The sequence below is a fragment of the Priceomyces carsonii genome, assembly GCF_900007245.1.
Source record: "Priceomyces carsonii strain CBS4050 genome assembly, scaffold: Debaryomyces_carsonii_scaffold_5, whole genome shotgun sequence".
In the NCBI taxonomy this organism is placed as follows: domain Eukaryota; kingdom Fungi; phylum Ascomycota; class Pichiomycetes; order Serinales; family Debaryomycetaceae; genus Priceomyces; species Priceomyces carsonii.
The window spans coordinates 746,182-766,941 of record NW_026946678.1 but is presented as its reverse complement, the minus strand read 5'-3'; the positions used below and the strand labels follow the sequence as shown (position 1 = coordinate 766,941).

Sequence of the window (20,760 nt, the reverse complement as noted above, 5' to 3'; positions counted from 1 at the left end):
TACAGAAAGGTAGGTATCTTGTTCATCTCTTTTTTATATTGAAAAGATGGCAGAATTTGATACGTTGTTTGGGACATCAGTCCAGGAGGCAGTAAATGCTTCTATTGGTCGGAAAATGCCACTTTTGGTATTATTATCTAGAGGAGACGAAAGATCAGAGAAATTTATAAAGAAAGTATCATCCGAAGAGGTTGTAAATAAAATAAGGCTGAGTTATGTTCCATTACTATTGATTGAAGACACAGAGGAAATAGAGCACTTTAAAGCAATTTTCAAGCAGCTTGTTTTACCCAGCATCTATATCGTAAGCAACGGTCAGCTACTTGATATAGTTCATGAAACTGCCACTGAGCAAGAGATTGCAACAAAACTCGAGCATGCTCTGGAAGCATTGAAGACCACACCGAGCTCTATTTCCACTCGTGCAGCGTCTGTTGAACTGCAAGGCGCAAACTTGGAGCTGTTGGAGAGCCAAAATTTGATAGATTCTCAAAATGCACGTCGTGGAGAATCCGTAAGCAGACATAAGAAACAGGTGGAAGCGTATAAAAAAGAACAAATTGCTGAAAGAAAGAGGTTGAGGTCTCTATTGGAGGCCGATAAAAGGGAGAGAGAAGCTACAAGTAACAAGCATAACTTGTCCCCGCGAACTGCTTTTCAAGAAAGCAAAGTAAGAGGTAAGTCATCACACAATTCAGATTCATGTATCCTAAGTATCAAACTACTTGATGGAATATCTTTGGTACATGAATTCAAAGCTAGCGATACTTTATATTCGGTTAGAAATTGGCTCGACCAAGAGACAAATGGGGAGGTTCTTCCGAGCTCCCCATCTTTACCTTCTTTCGCCAGGTCATTGAATCCGCAACCTGTTCGTTATGTTTTCCATTGCCCTGTATTACCAAGAAAAACATTTTCTGAGGATGAAGAACGATTGAATTTATCTGAATTAGATTTAAGACCTCGTTCGGCGCTAATACTAAAACCAATTTACGAGATGGAATCCTCAGATGTCAATGAGAATGGAAGGGGAACCTTTTCAAGCTCATTCAAATACATTGGAAGTTCTGTGGGGAGACTAGCAAATGCATTATATTCATTCTTCGACTATGGCGTTGACGATATCCAACGTAGCCTTGAGGAGGATGACCGTGAAAGCATTTCTAGCTTACGAGTTGAATCTGAAGTCCCTGAAGTTGTTTCCACTAGTGGAAATGGAAGAGAGGTTCCACCTCCCCCGGGATCTTTGGTAATAGACACGAGGAGACAAGCATCGTCATCTTTGATTAATATACATCAAGATGTACAAGAGGTTCCTGACTTGAGCTCTCTGGATTCTGCATCACTAAATGAGCCAAATAATAGAAGTAGGGCATCAACTCCTAATCCAATACGACGCATGCAGAATTTAAGCAAGACTCAGATAATGCAGGATGAAGCACGAGAAAATAATTGCCAAAAGTCCAATGAACAAAAAGAAGAAGAGCTTGATTCTCACAACTTAAAGTTCGGAGAAAAGAAAGAAGAAGAATGAAAGAAGAACTATCGTTTAATCACTTATCTTCAATCGAATCGCTAACCTAAATCCCGTAGCTAGAACTATTTATTTTAATGATTGGCCTATCAATACCTCTTATGTATTTGCTTCAAGTGATGAAGATTCTGTTAATTTGCACATTAAGAAGCTAATCAAATTTGGTGATTTTGAAATAATTTTGTCTATAATGATATCACTGGTTCCACTAATCTTGTTTTTTGATACATCGTAGTGTTTATATTCCAGTAATGAATTCTTTAATACAAGTGATTTCTTTTCTTTAACAGTGCTTTGGGTATTTTTCACATCCAATGCTGTCACCCAACCAGAAGGATTAGAACCTTCACAACCTTCACCAGGAGATACACTCTTCTGCTGACTAACTTCTAACTCTGGTATCTCGCCTGTGCCCTCACAAGAGCAATCCAATAAATCATGAGTATTACTGTTGGTGTACTCGGCAACTTCAAACAAATTTTTCAAGTCATTGTGATCAAAAACGTTTGAATTGGATTCAAAATCATTATCCAAAAAGTTTTTGCTCAAATTATTCTTCATGAGCTGGCGCTGGAAGATCTTCTCATCTATGCAACCGGCTGTCATTATTCTGTAAATAAACACAGGTTTTGTTTGGCCATCTCTATGTATACGCGCCATTGACTGTAAATCAACTGACGGATTCCAGTCGTTGTCGAACAAGATTAGCCTAGATGCGCCAACTAAGTTGATCCCCATTCCTCCAGATTTCGAGGATAATAGAAATACTGTTGTGCTGTTATCACTATTAAACTGGTTGACAAGACTGGATCTGAGCTTGTTTGGCGTAGAACCATCCAATCTCAAAAATGTCAAATTCATTTTTCTTAACACATCTTCTAACAAATCAAGTGTCTGAGTGTAATTTGACACCAATACAATTTTCTCTTTATTTTCATTAATTTCCAATAACAAAGGAATAAGTAATTTGATCTTACCACTAGCTGTTTTTTTAGATATTTCACCTGCAGTTAAAGATATTTCACCTTCAATTAAAGTGGAGAATAGCTTATCATCAGCAAGTAATGATGGAGAATTGCAAATCTTCTTGAATAGCGTGATCAAAGACAAGCATTGGTTAGACGTCGCTCCTTCACTTTCTTTTAACAAACCAGTAAATTTATTTGAGTTCAAGATTAGCTTGAACAATCTTAATTGAAAGCCAGTGGGTGGCACAAATAAAATTATATCAGTTTTAGACGTTAAATAGCTGGATAGAATAGAGCTCGTCCTCCTCAATGTGAAGTCCTTTGTTAGCTGTACTAAGTTATTAGACATTTCGTCTCCCATTCGTTTCACTTCAGGGTTATTACAGTTGATTTCTCTCGATATTAAAATAGGCCGTATGTATGTGCGATGAAATTGCTGCAAAGTTCCAAAGACACCTGGGTTGATAAAATCAATGATTGTATAAAATTCGGTTAGATCATTTTGGATAGGGGTACCTGTCAACAATACTTTTCTGGACAAATTTAAACTCTTTAAAACTTTTAGAGCTTTATTTGAAGAGTTCTTAAGTTTATGACCTTCATCACATACCAATAAATCAAAGTCAACGGTTGACAATTCATCTGAACAATTGACTAATTTTTCGTAACTCATTACTAAAACTTGATGCACTTTAAGTTTTCCAAAATTTATAATATCCCTTTTATCGCCAGCTGACAGTTGCTTTGAATTTAAAGTCAAAACACTTATTTTATTAATTCCTAGCCACTTTTTGAACTCCTTTTTCCAGTTTTCAATTAAAGTAACGGGGCAACATATTAAAAATTTCTTTGCAATAGCACCCTTATCTTCAATGTATGGACTTTGCTTGAAAAGTGTCCAAATTAAAGTAATAGTCATCAAACTTTTTCCTAAGCCCATTTCATCTGCTAACAATGCACCGTTCCCATCGAAATTTCTAAAACCCATAACACACTCATAGAGGAATTCAACACCGCTCTTTTGATGATCTCTCAACCGTGAAGAGAGATGAGGATCTACCACGACATCAACTACTTTCGAATCAGGTAAATTGGGCGGTCGCTTCATCACAAGCGAATTTTCCTTAATTTTATAAAGAGGCAGACGCGTTTCAACAGCCTTCTTAAAACCACTTAACGGATTCTTGAATTGATGGACTATGGTGACCTCGGGCTCTTTAATTGTTTGTGGTTCATTGACAAGAGGACTTGGACTGCTTCTAATGTTGCTTTTATCTATTTCTCTTTCATCGATTTGGCAGTCAACTTCAAGCTCGTACCTTCCAATCGATATTATTGAGTTAAGAAAATCATCTTTCGGTCTGGATATTCTACCTAAATCCTTTTTATTTGCGTTTTTAAATACAATTGATGTCTCTGACACCTTTATAATGCCGTCACCTTCCCATGTTTTGTTCTTTTTAGTAGATTTCTTGCGCCATTGAACAGCATAATATTGAGAATTATTAGGTTCTAATGTGACTACCGGCTCATTTTGTTTGGCTTTCTTAATATCTTGGGTCTTTTGATCATAATTAGCCCTCTTTGCCAGGATTATTGATCTTTTGTTCAGCACCAGGCTTTCTTCAAGGTTCTGTTTCACGTCTATACCAGCAGGTTTAATATCGTTTACAATGATGGAACTTGCATTCTGAGCATTAATAATCCTCGGTGGTTTAAAGGGAGCACTGGGACCTTTCCTATATATCATAACACTGTTCAGGCTCCACTTTTAGTCGTTGTATTTGGCCAGCGTCAAATTAAAGTAATATTTAAGTATTGTTTATCTTTATGTCGACATACAATATACAAAGAACTCAAGATGATTAGTACACAAATCTCTAGTATAAAAGGTTAAAAAAGTTATCCGATTATTTGTACGTGTATTGCAAGTTCAGCAGTAACGGCACCATAGACAAAGAAGCTCTATTAATTCTATTTGCCTGTGGGAATGGTCAATGTAATGAAAATAATAAAAAAAAAGGGCAAAGTTAAAGACATCCCTTCAGAGTTTACAAGCATTTGTCTGAATATTATTTAAGACTGCTCAAAAAAGCACTCTTTTAAAAGCCTTAACTGCCTTTTTGTTCTAAAAACATTAACAGTCTTAAAAATAGGTGTTGTGCTATTTGAATATTCACGATAGCGCTTGCCCTCCTAATGACACATCTGGTCCACAGATGTAATAGTAGCCCCTTGAACACCAAAGCATTATACTTGAAGGCAAATAATATACCCAGTACAATAAAAATACCGTGAAGAAAAGAATAAATGAATCTAATATGTTAGTAGTTATTCAGTATGTACATTCAAAGGATGCCACTTACGGAGTAAAAAGCTTTCAGGATTTGTCATGATATACACCGGAAGCATCAGGGTGTATACATTATACAAATGAGCAGGCGTATATAGCCCGAAACGCTTGTTACTATTAGATCCACTCATAATATAAAGAAAATGATAGTTAAAGGTCTAATTAACAAAATTATTTGAATCTCGATATAAGCGCGATATTGATAAAAATGCTCCAATAAGCTCCAATAAGCTCTAATGAGCTAAAGCTTAATTAGTTTTCCACAATTTCCCACCTTTTCCTTCATTACAACTTCGACGTAGAGAACCATTACGTTTTATGAAGCAACTGAGTCCATGTAGTTGACCAAACTCGAAATTAGACAGTTTATTTACGTAAGAGGATCGTTTGAACTACATAACTACTTTTACGATTCAATTGCGTTCCTAAATCGTATCTAAGTAGATAGGAGAGTGGTGCTTTCTGTTAGTAGATCACCACAAAGTCACCTTAGTTCATTTGATAAGTCCAGGTGATTTAGCTCTTGGCTTCTGTTCCTACGTGAACTATCGACACTATGTAAGTTCAGGTATTGCACACAAACTTTTTCAACGATAGATACTGGCATTATCATATTTAGAGTAGACTTGTCAGGGGCAAGCATTTGGAATGCTGATACAAGAGGACGTATGTTCTGAAGTGAAGGAAAGCCAGTTTGAAACACTAAATAAGATTAAACAACGGCTCATTTCAATCAAGACTCAAAAGACTTCAAGCGATGAGCTCATCGCTTTATTCGATTCTCTCTCTCAGATACACGATAACATTCAAGGAACCGACAATTTACGGGTTGTCGTCAATGATACTTTAGCAATATGGTTTTTGAAAGCTTCGAAGTTCTGTATAGCTACAAAGGGCTGTATCAAAATCTCCAAACCAAAGATAATAGAATTGTTTAACTATGCGATTGATTTTCTTCAAGTGAGTAAAGGGCCACTAATGAATTCACTTAAAGCATTAATAGATCGAATGATTCAATTTGTTGGCTATATGAATGACAGCGATGTGATATTTTGCTCTTTTGTTGATTCCGCCATGCTGATAGATGAGAATTCTAAGCAGATGTATCATTTAATAGAGACTTTATCAAAGAAGCATAAGTCAGATTACATTTCGAAAACGTTCCCTCACTTTGTAGGGTTTTGCATCCAGAATATGTCAGCTACTTCTTTGGCCCCTTCAATAGGTAAATGCCTAGTCTCACTTTACAAGACTTCACAATGGTGCGATGAAGAATGGGTAGGGCTAATTACTGGTGGTTTAAAAGATCCCGACCTAACAGAGAACTTACAGAAATATCTTCTCCCCAGCTTTGCAGCAGCTTTTCCATCCCTTTTTTCCAATATTACTAGATACATTTTGTCAGAAGTTTCAGGTGACAGAGAAGCTGATTTGGTGGTGAGCATCCTAAGCATAGGCAGGACGCTGTCTTCACCTAATATCCTTAACGATGATCTAGTTCCTATAGAGTTTTTGACGAATCTCTTATATCATGAAAACTCTAAGTTTAGGTTGAACGCTCTAGCATTATTGTTAAACACTACCAAGACTTCAAATCCAATTCCGAAAGCCGCATACGAGATTGTTATAAAGGGTGGTTTAATACAAATATTCATGGACGATAGTGATAATGACGTGAGGGCAGAATTTGTTTCAATTTTGAATAGATTTTTGATTTGGGTAAAGGGTTCATTGCATTCGTCTCATAGGGCATTGGAAAAGCTAAAAAATGCAAACATAGAAGTGAGTCATGAGAATAACTTGCGTCAAAACTTAGAAAATGGCAGAACTTTCATATCCTTTTTAGTGGAGACTATTCCAGTTTATATGCTTCCAGGCTCAACTTATCCTGAAATGATCGTTAGCTATAACTTACTCCAAAGTTTGATAGATCTAGATTTCGACAGTCAAGATCGAGAGAAATTGTCTACTAGCGATAAAAACTTTGTACAATATCCATTTGACTTGACGATTTATACTCCAAAACTTATAAGTTTCTTAATTACTAATATTTTCAATAATTATGACGATATTAGAAATATGAGCAGCTGCCTATTATTGAAGTGCCCTAAGAACTCTTTAGTGGAGTTCATATCTGTTAATGAGACTGAACTAATTGAGATGGCGATAAATATCTCATTTGAAATAAAGGGAAGAAAATCAGACGGTGCCTCAAAATTCTTTGAATTCTTGACAATTTATTATATTAGGTTTCTTAGTAACGATAAAAAAGTTATGGAACTAGTTGATTTGTTAGTCAGCACATTAGAAACTGGTTTAAAAAACTTGGACCTTATCAGCTTGTCGAAAGAGCTGCAGGTTCATGAGTATTTTGCCAGTATAACGCAGATCTTAGCAATTTTGCTAGGTGAAAAAAGTTTCAAAAACTATATTTCTGAGCTAACTCCGAGTCTTAAGCGTTCTATCTTTGTTCTCTGGGACAAGATTGGGCCAGTATTGTCAGGGCCTTTCGGCGAGGCGTATGATTCTTTAAACGAAAGGGCAATTTTGAGTTTCAGCTGGAGAGCTTTGCAATCTTCTAACCTGTTATTGGTTTTACTTCAACGCACCTACAAATTGGACAAAATGATATCCGTCGATGATTTTTTGTCTTTTACAGTTCTAATAATTCTGCAATTGAATCATATCTCCCACAGGGGTGCTTTCATGTCAGTTTATCCTTCTTTCATCTCCAGCTGTGAAATATGTCTTTCAGAATTTGAATTGAAGGAACACCCAAGGAAATGGCTTCAATCAAATTTAGACTTGGTTACCTCAAAATCTCAGTTAATCAGCAGGAGATCTGGTAGTTTACCATATTTGATTACAGCAATATTAGTAGCTGAACAAAAGTCATGCTCTTCTAAAGACTTAGCAAAATATGCAACTCAAAGGTTATTTAATATTGCTGAAATACCATTGAAATATGACGAGAAATTTGATATCCCTCAGGTTCATGCTTTCAATTGCTTACAGCAGATCTTTGATGATACTGCATTAAATTCTGTATGTCAAGACATATTAGCTTCCTCTTTAAACCTTGCGATCACTAACTTCAGCTCACCGAGCTGGTCTATAAGAAATTGTTCTGTTATGCTTTATACATCTTTAAGGCAAAAGGTGTTTGGAAAGACTAAAATGGACTCCAAATCAAGCAAAATAAATTCCAAAGTTTTTTTTGCAAGATATCAAGGTATTCAAGTGATACTTCTTGAAAGTTTAAAAACCTGTATGAATAATGAACAGCTAACTTCAGCTCTATTCCCAGCTCTAGATATCTTGGCAAATTTGCATTTCAGCGACGATATATCGGTTTCGGAGTTTTATCCATTGCTTGAAAAGCTTTTGGGGAGTCCAAGTTGGAATATACGTCAAATGGCTGCCCATGCTTTAGTAGAGACATTGGAGAATGACATAATACTAGAAACAATGAGTCGGATGATGTCCAATTTTTCAGAAATTTCCTTCAATAAGATTCATGGCAATCTATTATTTATTCTTCAAGCAATCAAAAGGTATCAATCTTCTGATAAAAGTGAAGTGTCTTCACTGTTCGAACAGCTTCTGACGAATTTTTTCATTAACTTATTTGGAAAAGGGAAGAACTTTCATTGGGTGATTTACGGTGCATATGTTAATATCGTGATGGCTTTTTATGATGGATCAAATAAAGAGCTTTCCCGTACTCATTTGAATGCTCTTGGAAACTTCTTTCTAAAAAATGTAACTTTTAATTACCACCTATTAGATGGGGCGAGAGACGTCTGCATGTCTTCATTATTGCATCTTTTAGTTCAAGAGTATACAAAGAAAAAGAATTCGGAAGACGTGGTTGACTTAATTTGTCTAGGTGTAACTTGTGAGTCCTCTTCTATTCGGATGAAGTCCCTACAATTAGGACAAAGTAATGCTCAAATTTTAGGAGAGTGTCCTTATTTCATAGATCTATTATGGAGCTCAATAGAAAGAGAGCAATTTGGCTTGCTTAAGTCAAAGGGAATAGACTTATTATGTGAAATTTCAAGTTATAAGATTGGGAAAAAAGAGGTTTCTTTGACGTCTACCTTAAGGGAACTCGTAACTGAAGGTTTGACCGTAGATGCCAGATGTTCTTCTTTAGTCTATTTGGCCCTGATAGGGTCAATTCTACCGAAAGAAGACCTTACACTCGTTGTGCTGCTCGGTAAGGAACTTTATGATGACAAAAATATCTTCCAAAAGAGACTGGCAGCCATTTCTGCAATGGCCAGTGTTATAAACAAATCACATTATGAGCATCATTTAGATCTCGATGCTCTTTGTGTTTTATTCTATGGCTTATATGATAATGAAGAAGAAATACGGCTCCAATCTTCTCGTAGCTTGTCGAAGCTCTTCGGACAGAAATATCCGATGTCCCCTCAAGCTGTTATCAAAAGTTTTGAAACAGAGATTCAATCTCTCTTAGATCCAACCTGTTTTCAGATTTTGGCGACAACAATATTCCTCTCTCAAGGAACTAACAAATTAGTCAAGGTCTTACCTTCTAGTGTCGACAACGACTTTCTTGATTGGGAGGATATTAATCTATATAAGAACAGATTCCGACTAGCACAGGTGATTTCTTCGATGATATCTAAAGCACACCTTTCAAATTCCAATATACTGAAGTTAACACAGAGGGCATTAGAGGAGCTAGAGCAAATTATAGACATTATGCATCGCAAACAGTCCGATGGAATAATTGGTTGGTCTATTGATAAATTTTATTTCAATGTCGTACTGATTGCATTAATTGACATCCACGCTGTTCTACATGTTTCCTCTAACCATGAAATTCAAGCTAAGTTAGAGCTGTTCAGAGGTCTTTGCAAGAAATACAAGTTAAATTCTATTTTTGACGTGTTTTTTTTGCAATTGATGCCATAGAATTACAGTTGTGCATATAATTAGATCAATAAATGTTGGAAGAAAATTTTTTTATCCTTTCAAATTATATAATTCTCTTTAAGGTACTTGATTGTACTCAAAATGGATCTCATTATTTCTGATGGGCCGTGAATATCAGAAAGTAAGTCTCAATTTGAACAGAATGATCCTTTTCCTACACGAATTTCAAGGCACACACTGATGGAAGCTTATATCGCTTACGATTTTTTATGATGAATTATTTAACAACTGCAATTGAATTTCTTCACCTGAATAACTATGTGGATTAAATAAATAAGAGCTTTTTAACACTGATATAGAATCGTTCAAAAGCCTATTTCTTCTTTTAATTTTGTGTTGCTTCGTTTCAGAGAGATCGAATAATATAATGTCAATTACTAACATTTATTAGTCATTTGGAGTATTCATCTATAGGCTCATTAATATATGACGATCTTTCAATCTTTCATCTCCGTAGCGATGTAGCTATATAGTTGTTTCTTCTCTTACGAATTGTTTATTTTTCAGGATGGATTATAGTACTGTTCTTGAATATCAGGTTAGCCAATCCAGTCCAGCTTAGTCCAACTCAGTCCAACCCTCCAGTCCAGCTCGCCCAGTCCAGTCCACTCAGCATGACAGGGTTTTATAATCTCTCTTTTGTTGGTATTGACTTCTCTGGGCACTATTTCCCGGTAGATTTATTTCACTGTATTGCGACTTAAAATTCGAGATGAGTATCAGAAACTTTATTTACTTCAGAACTCTAACGAATTAAAGGCAACGCAATGTCAAACTTGTATGTGTATTTGAGTATATCAATAGTGAAAGGAGAATCAAAAATGAGACTAACAAACTCTAGTGACGACTTTCCGGCTCTCTGTGAGGATTGCTGTGGTCCTGATAAGCATATTAAGATGATCAGGCAACCTGGAGGCGAAGAATGCAAAATTTGTACACGGCCATTTACTGTTTACAGGTGGAACCCTTCGAATGCACGTCATAAGTCTAGGAAGACAATAATATGTATGACTTGTGCAAGAACTAGAAACTGTTGTCAATCTTGCATGCTTGATATCCATTTTAGAATTCCCTTAGAGATAAGAGACACGGCATTGAAATTAGCGGGACTTGATAAAGCATATTCATTCACAAACAAGTCTCTTAATAGTTCTAATAGGGAAGTAAAAGCGATAGCAGCCGACAAGGAAGAGTCTAAATTCAATGGACGAGATGAAAATGGGGATGTAAATGATATGGATAAAGCTAAGGAGATACTTCTGAAACTTGCTGAAAAACTCCACGATGATGATAAAGCCACAAAGAAGATTACTAATTCCAGGAAGCAGAATGAAACAGGAGATATCAAGAGCTCTGATGTCTCTAAGATACTCGCAAAGCTTCCCTTTGGAGGACTGTTTGTAGTACCTGAGGATAAAAGTATTACCTCTTTTTTCATTTTTGGCTTCGACGAAGAACTTCCCCAGTATGCTATAACTAATTACTGTATACAATTTGGAAAGATAAGAACAATGACAATATTGCATAGAGCACGGTGTGGGTATATCGGCTTCATATCTAGGGATTCTGCGGTAGCCTTCTCCCAATCTATCTCGGGAAACGGGTTAAATGCGAATAATAATACCCCAGGACTTCTTGTCTTGAACAAAAGGTTTCCGATAAGAGTGAGCTGGGGAAAAGCTAAACCACTAGGTACTACAAATGAAGAACATTATAAGATTGGACTAGTTGTTAAAAAAGTTATGAAGCAGTTGGCTGAGAAAGATAGAAATTACTTATTGAAACAGTCTAAACTGCTGGATTCAGGTGTGCCAATACAGGCAGAAAAAGCAAAGTCACTGAAAAAATTAGTTCAAGGGGATAGCAGCGCACCAATTGTAGAGGAGCATCTGTCAAAATCCAAATATAAAAGCTTGCTGGATGATTTTGAGCTTTAATATTGATCAAATGTAATGATTCGATCACGTGACTTTATCGAAAGTTTGGTGTTAAGGTGTCAAGGTGTCTTAATAATATTTAAGTGTATCTAGGTGTATTCGGTATAAATTTGTATTAGCATATCTGAAGTAATATGAATAATGAAACTGTACTTCTCATAAAAACCATACTAATCCTCTCACCAGTTTTGGTAGCGGTGATCAGGTTACTAAATGTATTACCAGCCATATATTCAAGTCTGAGACATAATGAAAGTGAAAATATAGAAGACGTGGTATTGCAAAAGAGTAAGAAGGGATCTAATATTATGATCTTACTTGGATCTGGTGGTCATACGGGCGAGATGGTTAGGCTTTTGTCCAAGGTCGATTTGACCAATTTTTCAAGAACATGGGTAACTTCTTCGGGCGACAATACATCGATTTTAAAAGCGAAAGCATTTGAGGAAGATCAACTAAGCGATAGCACCTATAAACATGACTACATCTCAATTGAACGTGCTAGAAGAGTCAATGAACCCTTATTTCTGTCAATAAGGAGTACATTGAGATCGTTTTTAAGTACTATCAGACAGTTATTTCTTTTGTCTCAGTACCCATCGATCTTACTACTTAATGGACCGGGAACTAGCGTTCCAATTGCCTACACGGTATTTTTAATGAAATACCTTGGTCTTTGCAATACCAAGATCATTTACATAGAAAGTCTTGCCAGAGTCAATAACCTTAGTCTTAGTGGTTTATTACTCCTTCCTATATCCAACAGGTTCCTAGTTCAATGGGAAAAATTGGCTTACAAGTACAAGAGAGCTGAATATTATGGAATTCTTGTATAAGGTTGCTTTCGATTTTAATGCATAACTTCATTTCTTTTCATTAGACATCTTCCTTTCACCTTTTCCAACTTTTTATCCCTCTAGATATCGGATCGCGTATATAAATATATATATATATTTTTTTTACATATCTAAGGTCCAAGAGATCAGCGATCAATGTCAATATGGGAAGTTCCTTTGATGGCCTTGTCGAAGAGTTCCCTGGCCTCGGTGTCGATAAGTTTAATTCAATAGCAGAAGTCTTTTTGCTTACACATTTCCATGCCGATCACTTAACTGGTTTATCGAATATTGGGTTTACTAGTAAAGTCTATTGCAGCAACACTACCAAGAAACTCATAGACCAGGATGAAAACTATGGGGCTGTTCTGTGCAAACTTGTTGGGGTTCCTTTCAATACACCTCTAAACTTGAAGGTTAAAGATAGAGAGGTCAGAATCATATTTATTCCTGCTTACCATTGTCCGGGAGCTTCTATGATTTTGATTGAAGGTTTTGGAAGATCTGTTATATGTACGGGTGATGTTAGAGCAGAGAAATGGTGGGTTAATACACTCCCAAAGAACGTTTATCTTTTTCCGTACACCACTGGCCAAAAGAAGCTTGATAATATTTACTTGGATACCAGTTTTGGAGTTAGAGGAGAACCTTTTATTAATATAATCACAAATGAAGATGCAATAACGACTGCAATTGATCTAATAAAGCTTTATCCCTTAGATGATCCTGATATTCAGTTTTATTTCGCTGATAGCACATCAGGATTTGAAGAATGCTGGGCTCAAATAATAAATGTCATCAATGGAAAGTTCCACACGGGAGCGAGAATTATGAAACGAATACAATCTATTTCGAAGTGTGATTTGTATGGTTCGTTTGCTGATATTCTTATGAAAGCAGTAGACAAAGAAGGACCTTTGTTTCATGCTTGTGGGAACTATCCTCGTCTTTGCAAGATGGTACCTTGCAAATTTCCTGTCAGGATCAAGCAATCCATAAAATTTAATATCCTTGACTTGACTGGGGTTTTCTTTCCAATTCAACTAAGCAGCTTATCTGAATTCGAATTAAAAAACGAGCTCTATATTTTAGATACTACACCGAAGGGTAATAAGATTATAAGATTTAGAAATCGTATGTGGATTCTAAGGCAAGACGGTCAGGAATTGTTACCTAGCGAGATAAAGTTAATATTTTCAAGGCACTCAACTTACTCAGAGGCAAGATACCTCGTTTCTCTATTTGCACCCAAACAAGTCTATCCTTGCGTGGAGTCTGAAACTAGCTGGTATGAGGGGTTTTTGATGTCAAGAGTATTTGGTGACCTCTGTGCTTCAGCGGATGACGTAACACAATATACTTATGATAGGCGTATGGCCTTCTCACTTGGCTTACCTTCACGAGCGGTGATTGATCGGCCGTTAAAAGTGATCAACAGATGGATTTTTGAAGACTCCAAAATGGAAGAAAATTTTGTACATAGATTTTTGAAGAGAAAAGAAGCTAAAAATGAAAATCTAAGTAAAATGGATTTTAAGTTTAGAGGAATCGGATGTTTTAGCTCTCCTGAAAAAAGCATAGAGCCCAACAGCTGTCAATTACATCAGTTTATTATGGGACGGCGCCAGGGAAGCTTTAAAAAAATGATAGAGGAGCAACAAAAGTTGTACAAGGAAAAGTATTATAATGATGTCAGGTATATTAATAATCACAAGGAGTATGTTGATTTAGAGCTTGGGAGCCTGTATGATTACGACAGTGAATCTATAGAATCTCACTATTTTGAGGATAATAGTCTGAACAAATCTACTGAAAGTCAACAAAGAAGAGAAATTGAAGAATATTTTCACAAAATAGCAAAGGCGAGGCCCTCGTTGAAAAGAAATGTGAGCGCATTGCCAGGGAAAAGAACTTCAGTTGAACGGTCTGTGATTTCTTCCAGTTTTAGCTCTATTGAAGTGTCGTTCTCAAGGAATCCCATCTCTCGTAGCATTAGTTCCACGCGGTCTATCGAAAGAGTTTCGAAACCTTACCCAAGAGTTAATAAGGCACATGTTAACCAGATAACTCAAGATTTGAGAAATAATCCAAACAAGTGGTTCACGATGAAGCTACAGTCAGCAAATAATATGACAGTGAGCCAAAGCTCGAAATGTGTGGATTCTTAAATATATACCCAAATGCTAGTCATTATGCAATTATAGTTCACTTTATATTGTGCTTAGTTTTCCCTCCACTGGTTTGAGCACTTTACACATTTGTAAAACGTCGTCATAGGTTCATCAGCAGATCTGATTTGTAACTGGAAAAAGTAAGCTTTTGTAGCCCCACAGGAATCAACGGGACATTGAACTGTTGTTTGATCCACGTTGTCCCATGCGTTTGCTCCCCCAAGGACATCGTCAACTTCTTTTCTCGTAAACATTTTTCTATCATACATTTTAAAACCTTCTATTTTGAACTCATATGGGCAAGTAGGGCACTGAAACCGATTGAATCCCTCGCCGCTTTCTGAAATTAGTAGCATATTAGAGCAATGTGGACAGAATGACAACATAATAGCTCTTGGACTTGTCTCCCAGCAGACTTATTTGTCTTTTCTCTATTATATTAATTAAATATGTGAAAGATGAGCTTTTCAGAAAATTGTGGACCTGCATGTAATCGAGTAACTGAAAAATTACTTGACATTATGATAAGTATCATATTTGGGAAATCAGTTATAAGAGATCAACAAGATACACTTGTATTCTTCTTTTGACTCTTATGCTTTCATGAGCATTGAAAATATTAACTTTCAAAAAGGGGAGGAAGGGGAGCAAAATGGATTTTGGAAAGTGGTGACACCTCTTAAAGGACGCGTTGATCATGATCAATCGCCAACAAGACGTACTCAGACGAGTGACTCTTTAGTGCATGGCACCAAATCTCCAAGAAAAAGAGGCATAATTAGGAGCACTACTGAAAAGTCGATGGGTACATCACCTGTTAAAACTCCAAATGGAAGGGCTGGGCTACCTTCACCTGAGAAAAGAACAATTGATGATTTGAATAAGTCTGCCAGAAAAAGAGCTATCGGTGTAACCAGCAAATATCATAGTTTGATGGACGAGGATCTAGAATATGATAGTGACTACTTAAATAACCAGGACAGATCTCTAGCTGAAATCATTATCAAAGAGTCTAGAGATGAAAGCAACGGATTTCACTATGGAAGTGACGTAGAATTAGAAGAGGATATTACAGAGAGTGTGAGGAAGCGAAGGAATCGCAGGCGAGAATCCTCAGAAAAGGAAAAAAAATTAGAGGCTGCTGCTGCTAGTGATGATGAATTGAGTAGCGATGAAGAGTACACTCCTCGAAGAAGAAGAAAGAGAGAAGTGCTTGATAATATAAGCTCACCTACAGAAACGCCCAAAAAAAAGGTACATTCTAAAGCATTAGGAAGACCCAAGGTCAAAGAGGCTGTCGAAAAGAGAAAAGTCGGGAGACCAAGTAAGTCTGATGAGGTTATCGGAAAAGTCAAGAGCATCTTTCAATTGGATGACGAAGATCTCTTTATGGAAAATAAAGATAAACCCAAATCACCATCTCAAAATCAGGATAGAGTCGATACGGAGGATTCTTATCCCACATTCTCCTTCAATGAGACTACTTGCACTCCTCCTATAATAAGTGGAATACAGGAAGAGAAGGTTGTTCCAAAGAAAGAAGGTGATTTGGATTTCTTCAAGCCAATGCCAATCCCCAAGGTGGATAGTAATGGCGATATTGTAGATGAAGAGTTCGAAAAGAAATATATTCCTATAAATCAAATAAAATCTCGAGGGTCGCTCATAGATGAAAGGTCTTTTTTCTTGGATGGTTCAGAGGGATACTTTGAGCAGCATAGTACTCGCCCAAAATATAGTACAAATTCACTTTCACAGCTTGCTCCGCAATTGGATTATGATGAATTCATACCTTACGTTCAATTGAGTGAGCTTATTAAAGCGAATGAGAAGAGATCACTAAGTACTATTCATAAGTCTTTATATAACCAGTGGTGCTTTGAATTATCTCAAGGATATAATTTAAACTTTTTTGGTATAGGTTCCAAAATTAAATTAATTCTTGACTTCGTGCAAAGCTTCGTTGTGGATTGGTATGAAAACGTTCTTGACTCAGATGGCGATAGTCCCAATATTTTAGTTGTAAATGGCTATAATCCTACTTTAAAGTTTAAAAGAATTCTTCAAGATATTGTAACAGCATTTATATCACAGGAAGAACGAAAATCTACTGCATTGAAGTTTCCTAAACATGTATCTGAGACCTTACCTTTTTTGGTCAATTTCATAGAAACCACCAGGGATGATACATGTTACTCAGGGAGCCTAATTAAGCCCAAACTAATCCTTGTTGTTCACAATATAGATGGAGAAGCCTTGCGAGATGAAAAGACTCAAAGCTTTCTCTCGGAATTATGCTCATTGCCAGAGATATGGTTAATTTCTTCGACAGATAATATTAATGTCTCATTGCTATGGGATTCCGTAAAGCTTAAAAATTTCAATTTTCTTTGGCATGACTTGACCACCTATGAGCCATATAATGTCGAGTTGTCTTTCAAAGATGTCTTAAGTCTAGGCAAGTCTAAGAAATACGTCGGTAATAAGGGTGCAAAATACGTTTTGACCTCACTTACAAACAATGCACGTAACTTATACAAGATTCTTCTCCAGAAGCAGAAAGAGCTCATAAGCTCAATCGCCACTACAAAGACATCTTTGTTGGGCCTCCGAGGTAATGCAAAGTTTGCAATTGACTTCAACAGCCTATACAATACCTGTGTAGAGGAGTTTATCACCTCTAACGAAATAAGTTTTAGAACAATACTTGGAGAATTCGTTGAACATAAAATGTGTAACTTGACGAAAAATGAGTCTGGATCTGAGATCATATTCGTCCCATTTAGCTACGAAGAAATCGAACAACTTCTCTCTGAGTGTTTCACTTAAGCATTTCGGCTACGTTTTTCTGGTCTTTTTTTTTGCAATCATATTATAGTCGAGTTGATCACGTGAGAATCTTAGATCGTGGGTAGATCATAAAACGTATAGTAGAAGTCTCATTTTGAATATATACTGATAATAGGCATCATTTTGAACTGAATAAAATTGAAATTGTAATTAAATATCGTGAAAGTACTTTCTTGTAATACTTGCATTATTGAGCTATTATGGGAAATTTTCCAAAGCTCCCAGAAGGTACGAAACTTTCGGTGGGCACTCATCATGCCACTATCCTTAAATATCTATCAGAAGGCGGCTTTGCCCATATTTACAAGGTAAAGATAGAACCAAAAGTAGAAGATACAGATATCGCATGTTTAAAGAGAGTTATTGTCCCTGATAAGAATGGTTTGCACCAATTGAGAAAAGAAGTGGATGTAATGAAAATGCTCCGCCACGGAAGGAATATTGTAAGATACTATGATTCACACGCTGAACGGCTAGAAAATGGCACTTATCAAGTATTAGTTCTCATGGAATTGTGTCCGAATAAATCACTTTTAGAATATATGAATGCAAGGCTCAAGACAAAATTAACTGAATCTGAGATTCTTAAAATACTTTTTGATATTTGCTTAGGAGTTTATGAGATGCATAGGCTTAAGCTAATTCATAGGGACATAAAGATTGAGAATGTGTTGATTGATGCCAGGCATAATTTTAAGCTATGTGATTTCGGGTCTACGACGAACCCAATCATGCCTCCTCAGGATCAACAACAATTTCAAGCTCTTAGTCACGATATTTTATATCAAACAACACCACAATATAGATCTCCCGAGATGATCGATCTTTACAAGGGCTTTCCAATCGATGAAAAAGCGGATATTTGGGCTTTAGGTTGTTTTTTGTATAAATTATGTTATTATACAACACCATTTGAAGCATCTGGAGATATTGCAATTCTCCATGCATCTTTTCAATTTTTACCACAGCCTGTTTATTCCGGGGATTTGAAAAACTTGATTATAATAATGCTTCAAGACAATCCTCTTTTCAGACCAAATATTGTTCAAGTATTGATGTTGGTCACTGCCATGATGAAAATTGATTTCAACGAATTGGGAGTGGCAGATTTTTACAAAGCCGGACCATTCAATTTCCATGCGCTTCACGAATATCAACGCCATAAGCAGAATGAACTATTAAAACAACAACAGCTATATTATCAACAACAAGCTCTCTCGGGATCCGCCCCTCCCCCGATAAGCTCTCTGCCACAGAGTCCAAGTTTGCCCACTCAGGCCACTGCCAACCCATCAATAGTTGAAGGTGCCCCTCATATTACCAAGGAGAATTTGTCACAGCGAGCTTCTGCTTCACCACCGCCTGCTGACATAGGCAACAATTTGGAAAGAGCAGAAAGTGACCCCACAGAGGAAAATGAAACTTTTGATGATTTGGAGAGCTTCAATAACGTACAAGAAAGATATCCATCACTTGAAGATTTATTGATTGATCCCGAGGGCCAAGACCATGAATCTAGGTCACCACTGCAACCAGAAAATTTTGAAACGGTCGAATATCCCACGAGACCAAAGGTATTGAGCTCAACTGCACTTCAAGCAATGACATCTGAACAACTTGCTCAGTATAACCAACAGCATGAGACGTATCGATATAATATGAATCAATATCGTCTCCATGAACAAGAGAGATTAAAGCAAGAACAATTACACGGAATTAAGAGACAAACTTATGCGCCAAATTCTAGTGATGCTAAACCGAAAGGTTCGGCTGATTTAGAAAGGACAAATGCGTGGGAAGTGCACCCTAAAAGAGTCGATAAAGATGCAGAGAGACTAGCCGACGATATTTTTTCAAAAGAGTCCCCGTCGGAGTCACATAGACGTAAGAGCAGCGAGGGCTCAAGAAAAGAAGATCTTGAGGTCAAAAATCTCTCTAACGACGACTTACTGTCTCCCATAGATCGAAAAGTAAGCGCGGAGAGTTTACACGAATCAAAGACGGGAAAAACGGTATCTGACGATCTTGAAGCTGGTATTCCAACATCTGTTGAGAATCAGCCTCTTACGGAAGATGTTAGGTCGAGCTTTCAGAATGATGATGTTGAGGAACCTGTTACTTCAACACTCTACTCCGATACTCAGATGATAACTCCAAGTAACAGTTCTAAGTCGAGCAGAGGTGCAAATCCGTTCCCCATTCCTCAAAAGAATGGTATAACACATAGTAATGAACTATCTACAATTCTACCTTCAGTAGACTATAAGCAAAAGGTTTATCAGGATCAGCGCAATGGTGGCAATCCTTGGGGTGGATACAGCAGACAAGTTCCTATGACAAATTCTACTTCTATGTACGGACAGTTGGACCAAAGTCAGTTGGAGAAGAGACAACAACTTGATCAAAGACACATGGATAAACGACAGCTAGACCAAAGACAGCAAGATCAAAGACATCTGGACCAGATGCAGTTAGATCAACGGCAATTAGATCACAGAAAGTTGGATCACGGAAAATTGGATCACAGGAAGTTGGATCACAGACAATCAGACCACAGACATTCGGACCAAAGAAAAAATAACTTACAGGACCAACTCGGAGCATTGAGACTTAATGACAATCAAGGGGTTATGGAGTCTAGGGGCTTCGCAGAAACTGATGAGCCAAACTTAATTGACTTGGAGGTTGGACTTGACTCCTCGGCTTCTTCAATAGCGACACCTATCCTCAAGCTGTCACATACTAGAGATCAAATTTCTTACTTAGATTCTGAAGATTCTGGATCTGAATTAAATGTCGAAACTATTCATCCAGGGGAACCAAAGCACCACTTCAAAAAACGTATTCCTTCAATCCAGAACCCATCAAACTTTAAATTTGAAGAAGAAGTTATTGATTTTGCTTCTGATGATGAGAACCCAGAAAATAGTTCCAAAATGAACCGTTTATCCATAAGGAATTCTTTGAAGAAACAGCCAAGAGATAAACCAAAAACCAGAAAGACTAGTGACCATAAAAAAGCTGAGGCTACAACTATCGAGAACAAGAAGAGGCTCTCGTTATTTGGCGGAAATACTAGTGGTAACTAAATAGAATAGTATAGAAATTAGTATATTCTAAAATATAAGCTTATAGATGATTGA

The 20,760-nt window shown here is 36.9% G+C and overlaps 9 protein-coding genes across 9 annotated transcripts; 7 read left to right on the top strand and 2 right to left on the bottom strand.

Annotated features, from left to right (window-relative positions):
- Positions 1 to 46: 46 nt before the first annotated feature.
- PRCAT00004724001 (uncharacterized protein) lies at positions 47 to 1,534 on the top strand (the record flags this gene model as incomplete). The annotated part of the gene is made up of 1 exon (XM_062954739.1): positions 47 to 1,534. One exon carries the CDS (start codon positions 47 to 49, stop codon positions 1,532 to 1,534), a length of 1,488 nt encoding a protein of 495 aa, XP_062811412.1.
- A 99-nt stretch (positions 1,535 to 1,633) lies between these two features.
- Positions 1,634 to 4,252, bottom strand: RDH54 (DNA-dependent ATPase; the record flags this gene model as incomplete). The annotated part of the gene is made up of 1 exon (XM_062954738.1): positions 1,634 to 4,252. One exon carries the CDS (start codon positions 4,250 to 4,252, stop codon positions 1,634 to 1,636), a length of 2,619 nt encoding a protein of 872 aa, XP_062811411.1.
- Positions 4,253 to 5,503: 1,251 nt separating this feature from the next.
- PRCAT00004722001 (tRNA methylation protein) lies at positions 5,504 to 9,802 on the top strand (the record flags this gene model as incomplete). Its single annotated transcript, XM_062954737.1, has 1 exon — positions 5,504 to 9,802. The coding sequence occupies one exon, from the start codon at positions 5,504 to 5,506 to the stop codon at positions 9,800 to 9,802; it is 4,299 nt and encodes a 1,432-aa protein (XP_062811410.1).
- Positions 9,803 to 10,590: 788 nt separating this feature from the next.
- PRCAT00004721001 (uncharacterized protein) lies at positions 10,591 to 11,760 on the top strand (the record flags this gene model as incomplete). The annotated part of the gene is made up of 1 exon (XM_062954736.1): positions 10,591 to 11,760. The coding sequence occupies one exon, from the start codon at positions 10,591 to 10,593 to the stop codon at positions 11,758 to 11,760; it is 1,170 nt and encodes a 389-aa protein (XP_062811409.1).
- Positions 11,761 to 11,894: 134 nt separating this feature from the next.
- Positions 11,895 to 12,596, top strand: PRCAT00004720001 (N-acetylglucosaminyldiphosphodolichol N-acetylglucosaminyltransferase anchoring subunit; the record flags this gene model as incomplete). The annotated part of the gene is made up of 1 exon (XM_062954735.1): positions 11,895 to 12,596. One exon carries the CDS (start codon positions 11,895 to 11,897, stop codon positions 12,594 to 12,596), a length of 702 nt encoding a protein of 233 aa, XP_062811408.1.
- A 164-nt stretch (positions 12,597 to 12,760) lies between these two features.
- Positions 12,761 to 14,764, top strand: PSO2 (Pso2p; the record flags this gene model as incomplete). The annotated part of the gene is made up of 1 exon (XM_062954734.1): positions 12,761 to 14,764. The coding sequence occupies one exon, from the start codon at positions 12,761 to 12,763 to the stop codon at positions 14,762 to 14,764; it is 2,004 nt and encodes a 667-aa protein (XP_062811407.1).
- A 53-nt stretch (positions 14,765 to 14,817) lies between these two features.
- Positions 14,818 to 15,153, bottom strand: RPC11 (DNA-directed RNA polymerase III core subunit; the record flags this gene model as incomplete). The annotated part of the gene is made up of 1 exon (XM_062954733.1): positions 14,818 to 15,153. One exon carries the CDS (start codon positions 15,151 to 15,153, stop codon positions 14,818 to 14,820), a length of 336 nt encoding a protein of 111 aa, XP_062811406.1.
- A 217-nt stretch (positions 15,154 to 15,370) lies between these two features.
- On the top strand, positions 15,371 to 17,596 carry PRCAT00004717001 (origin recognition complex subunit 2; the record flags this gene model as incomplete). Its single annotated transcript, XM_062954731.1, has 1 exon — positions 15,371 to 17,596. The coding sequence occupies one exon, from the start codon at positions 15,371 to 15,373 to the stop codon at positions 17,594 to 17,596; it is 2,226 nt and encodes a 741-aa protein (XP_062811405.1).
- A 221-nt stretch (positions 17,597 to 17,817) lies between these two features.
- Positions 17,818 to 20,706, top strand: AKL1 (serine/threonine protein kinase; the record flags this gene model as incomplete). Its single annotated transcript, XM_062954730.1, has 1 exon — positions 17,818 to 20,706. The coding sequence occupies one exon, from the start codon at positions 17,818 to 17,820 to the stop codon at positions 20,704 to 20,706; it is 2,889 nt and encodes a 962-aa protein (XP_062811404.1).
- Between the last annotated feature and the right edge of the window lie 54 nt (positions 20,707 to 20,760).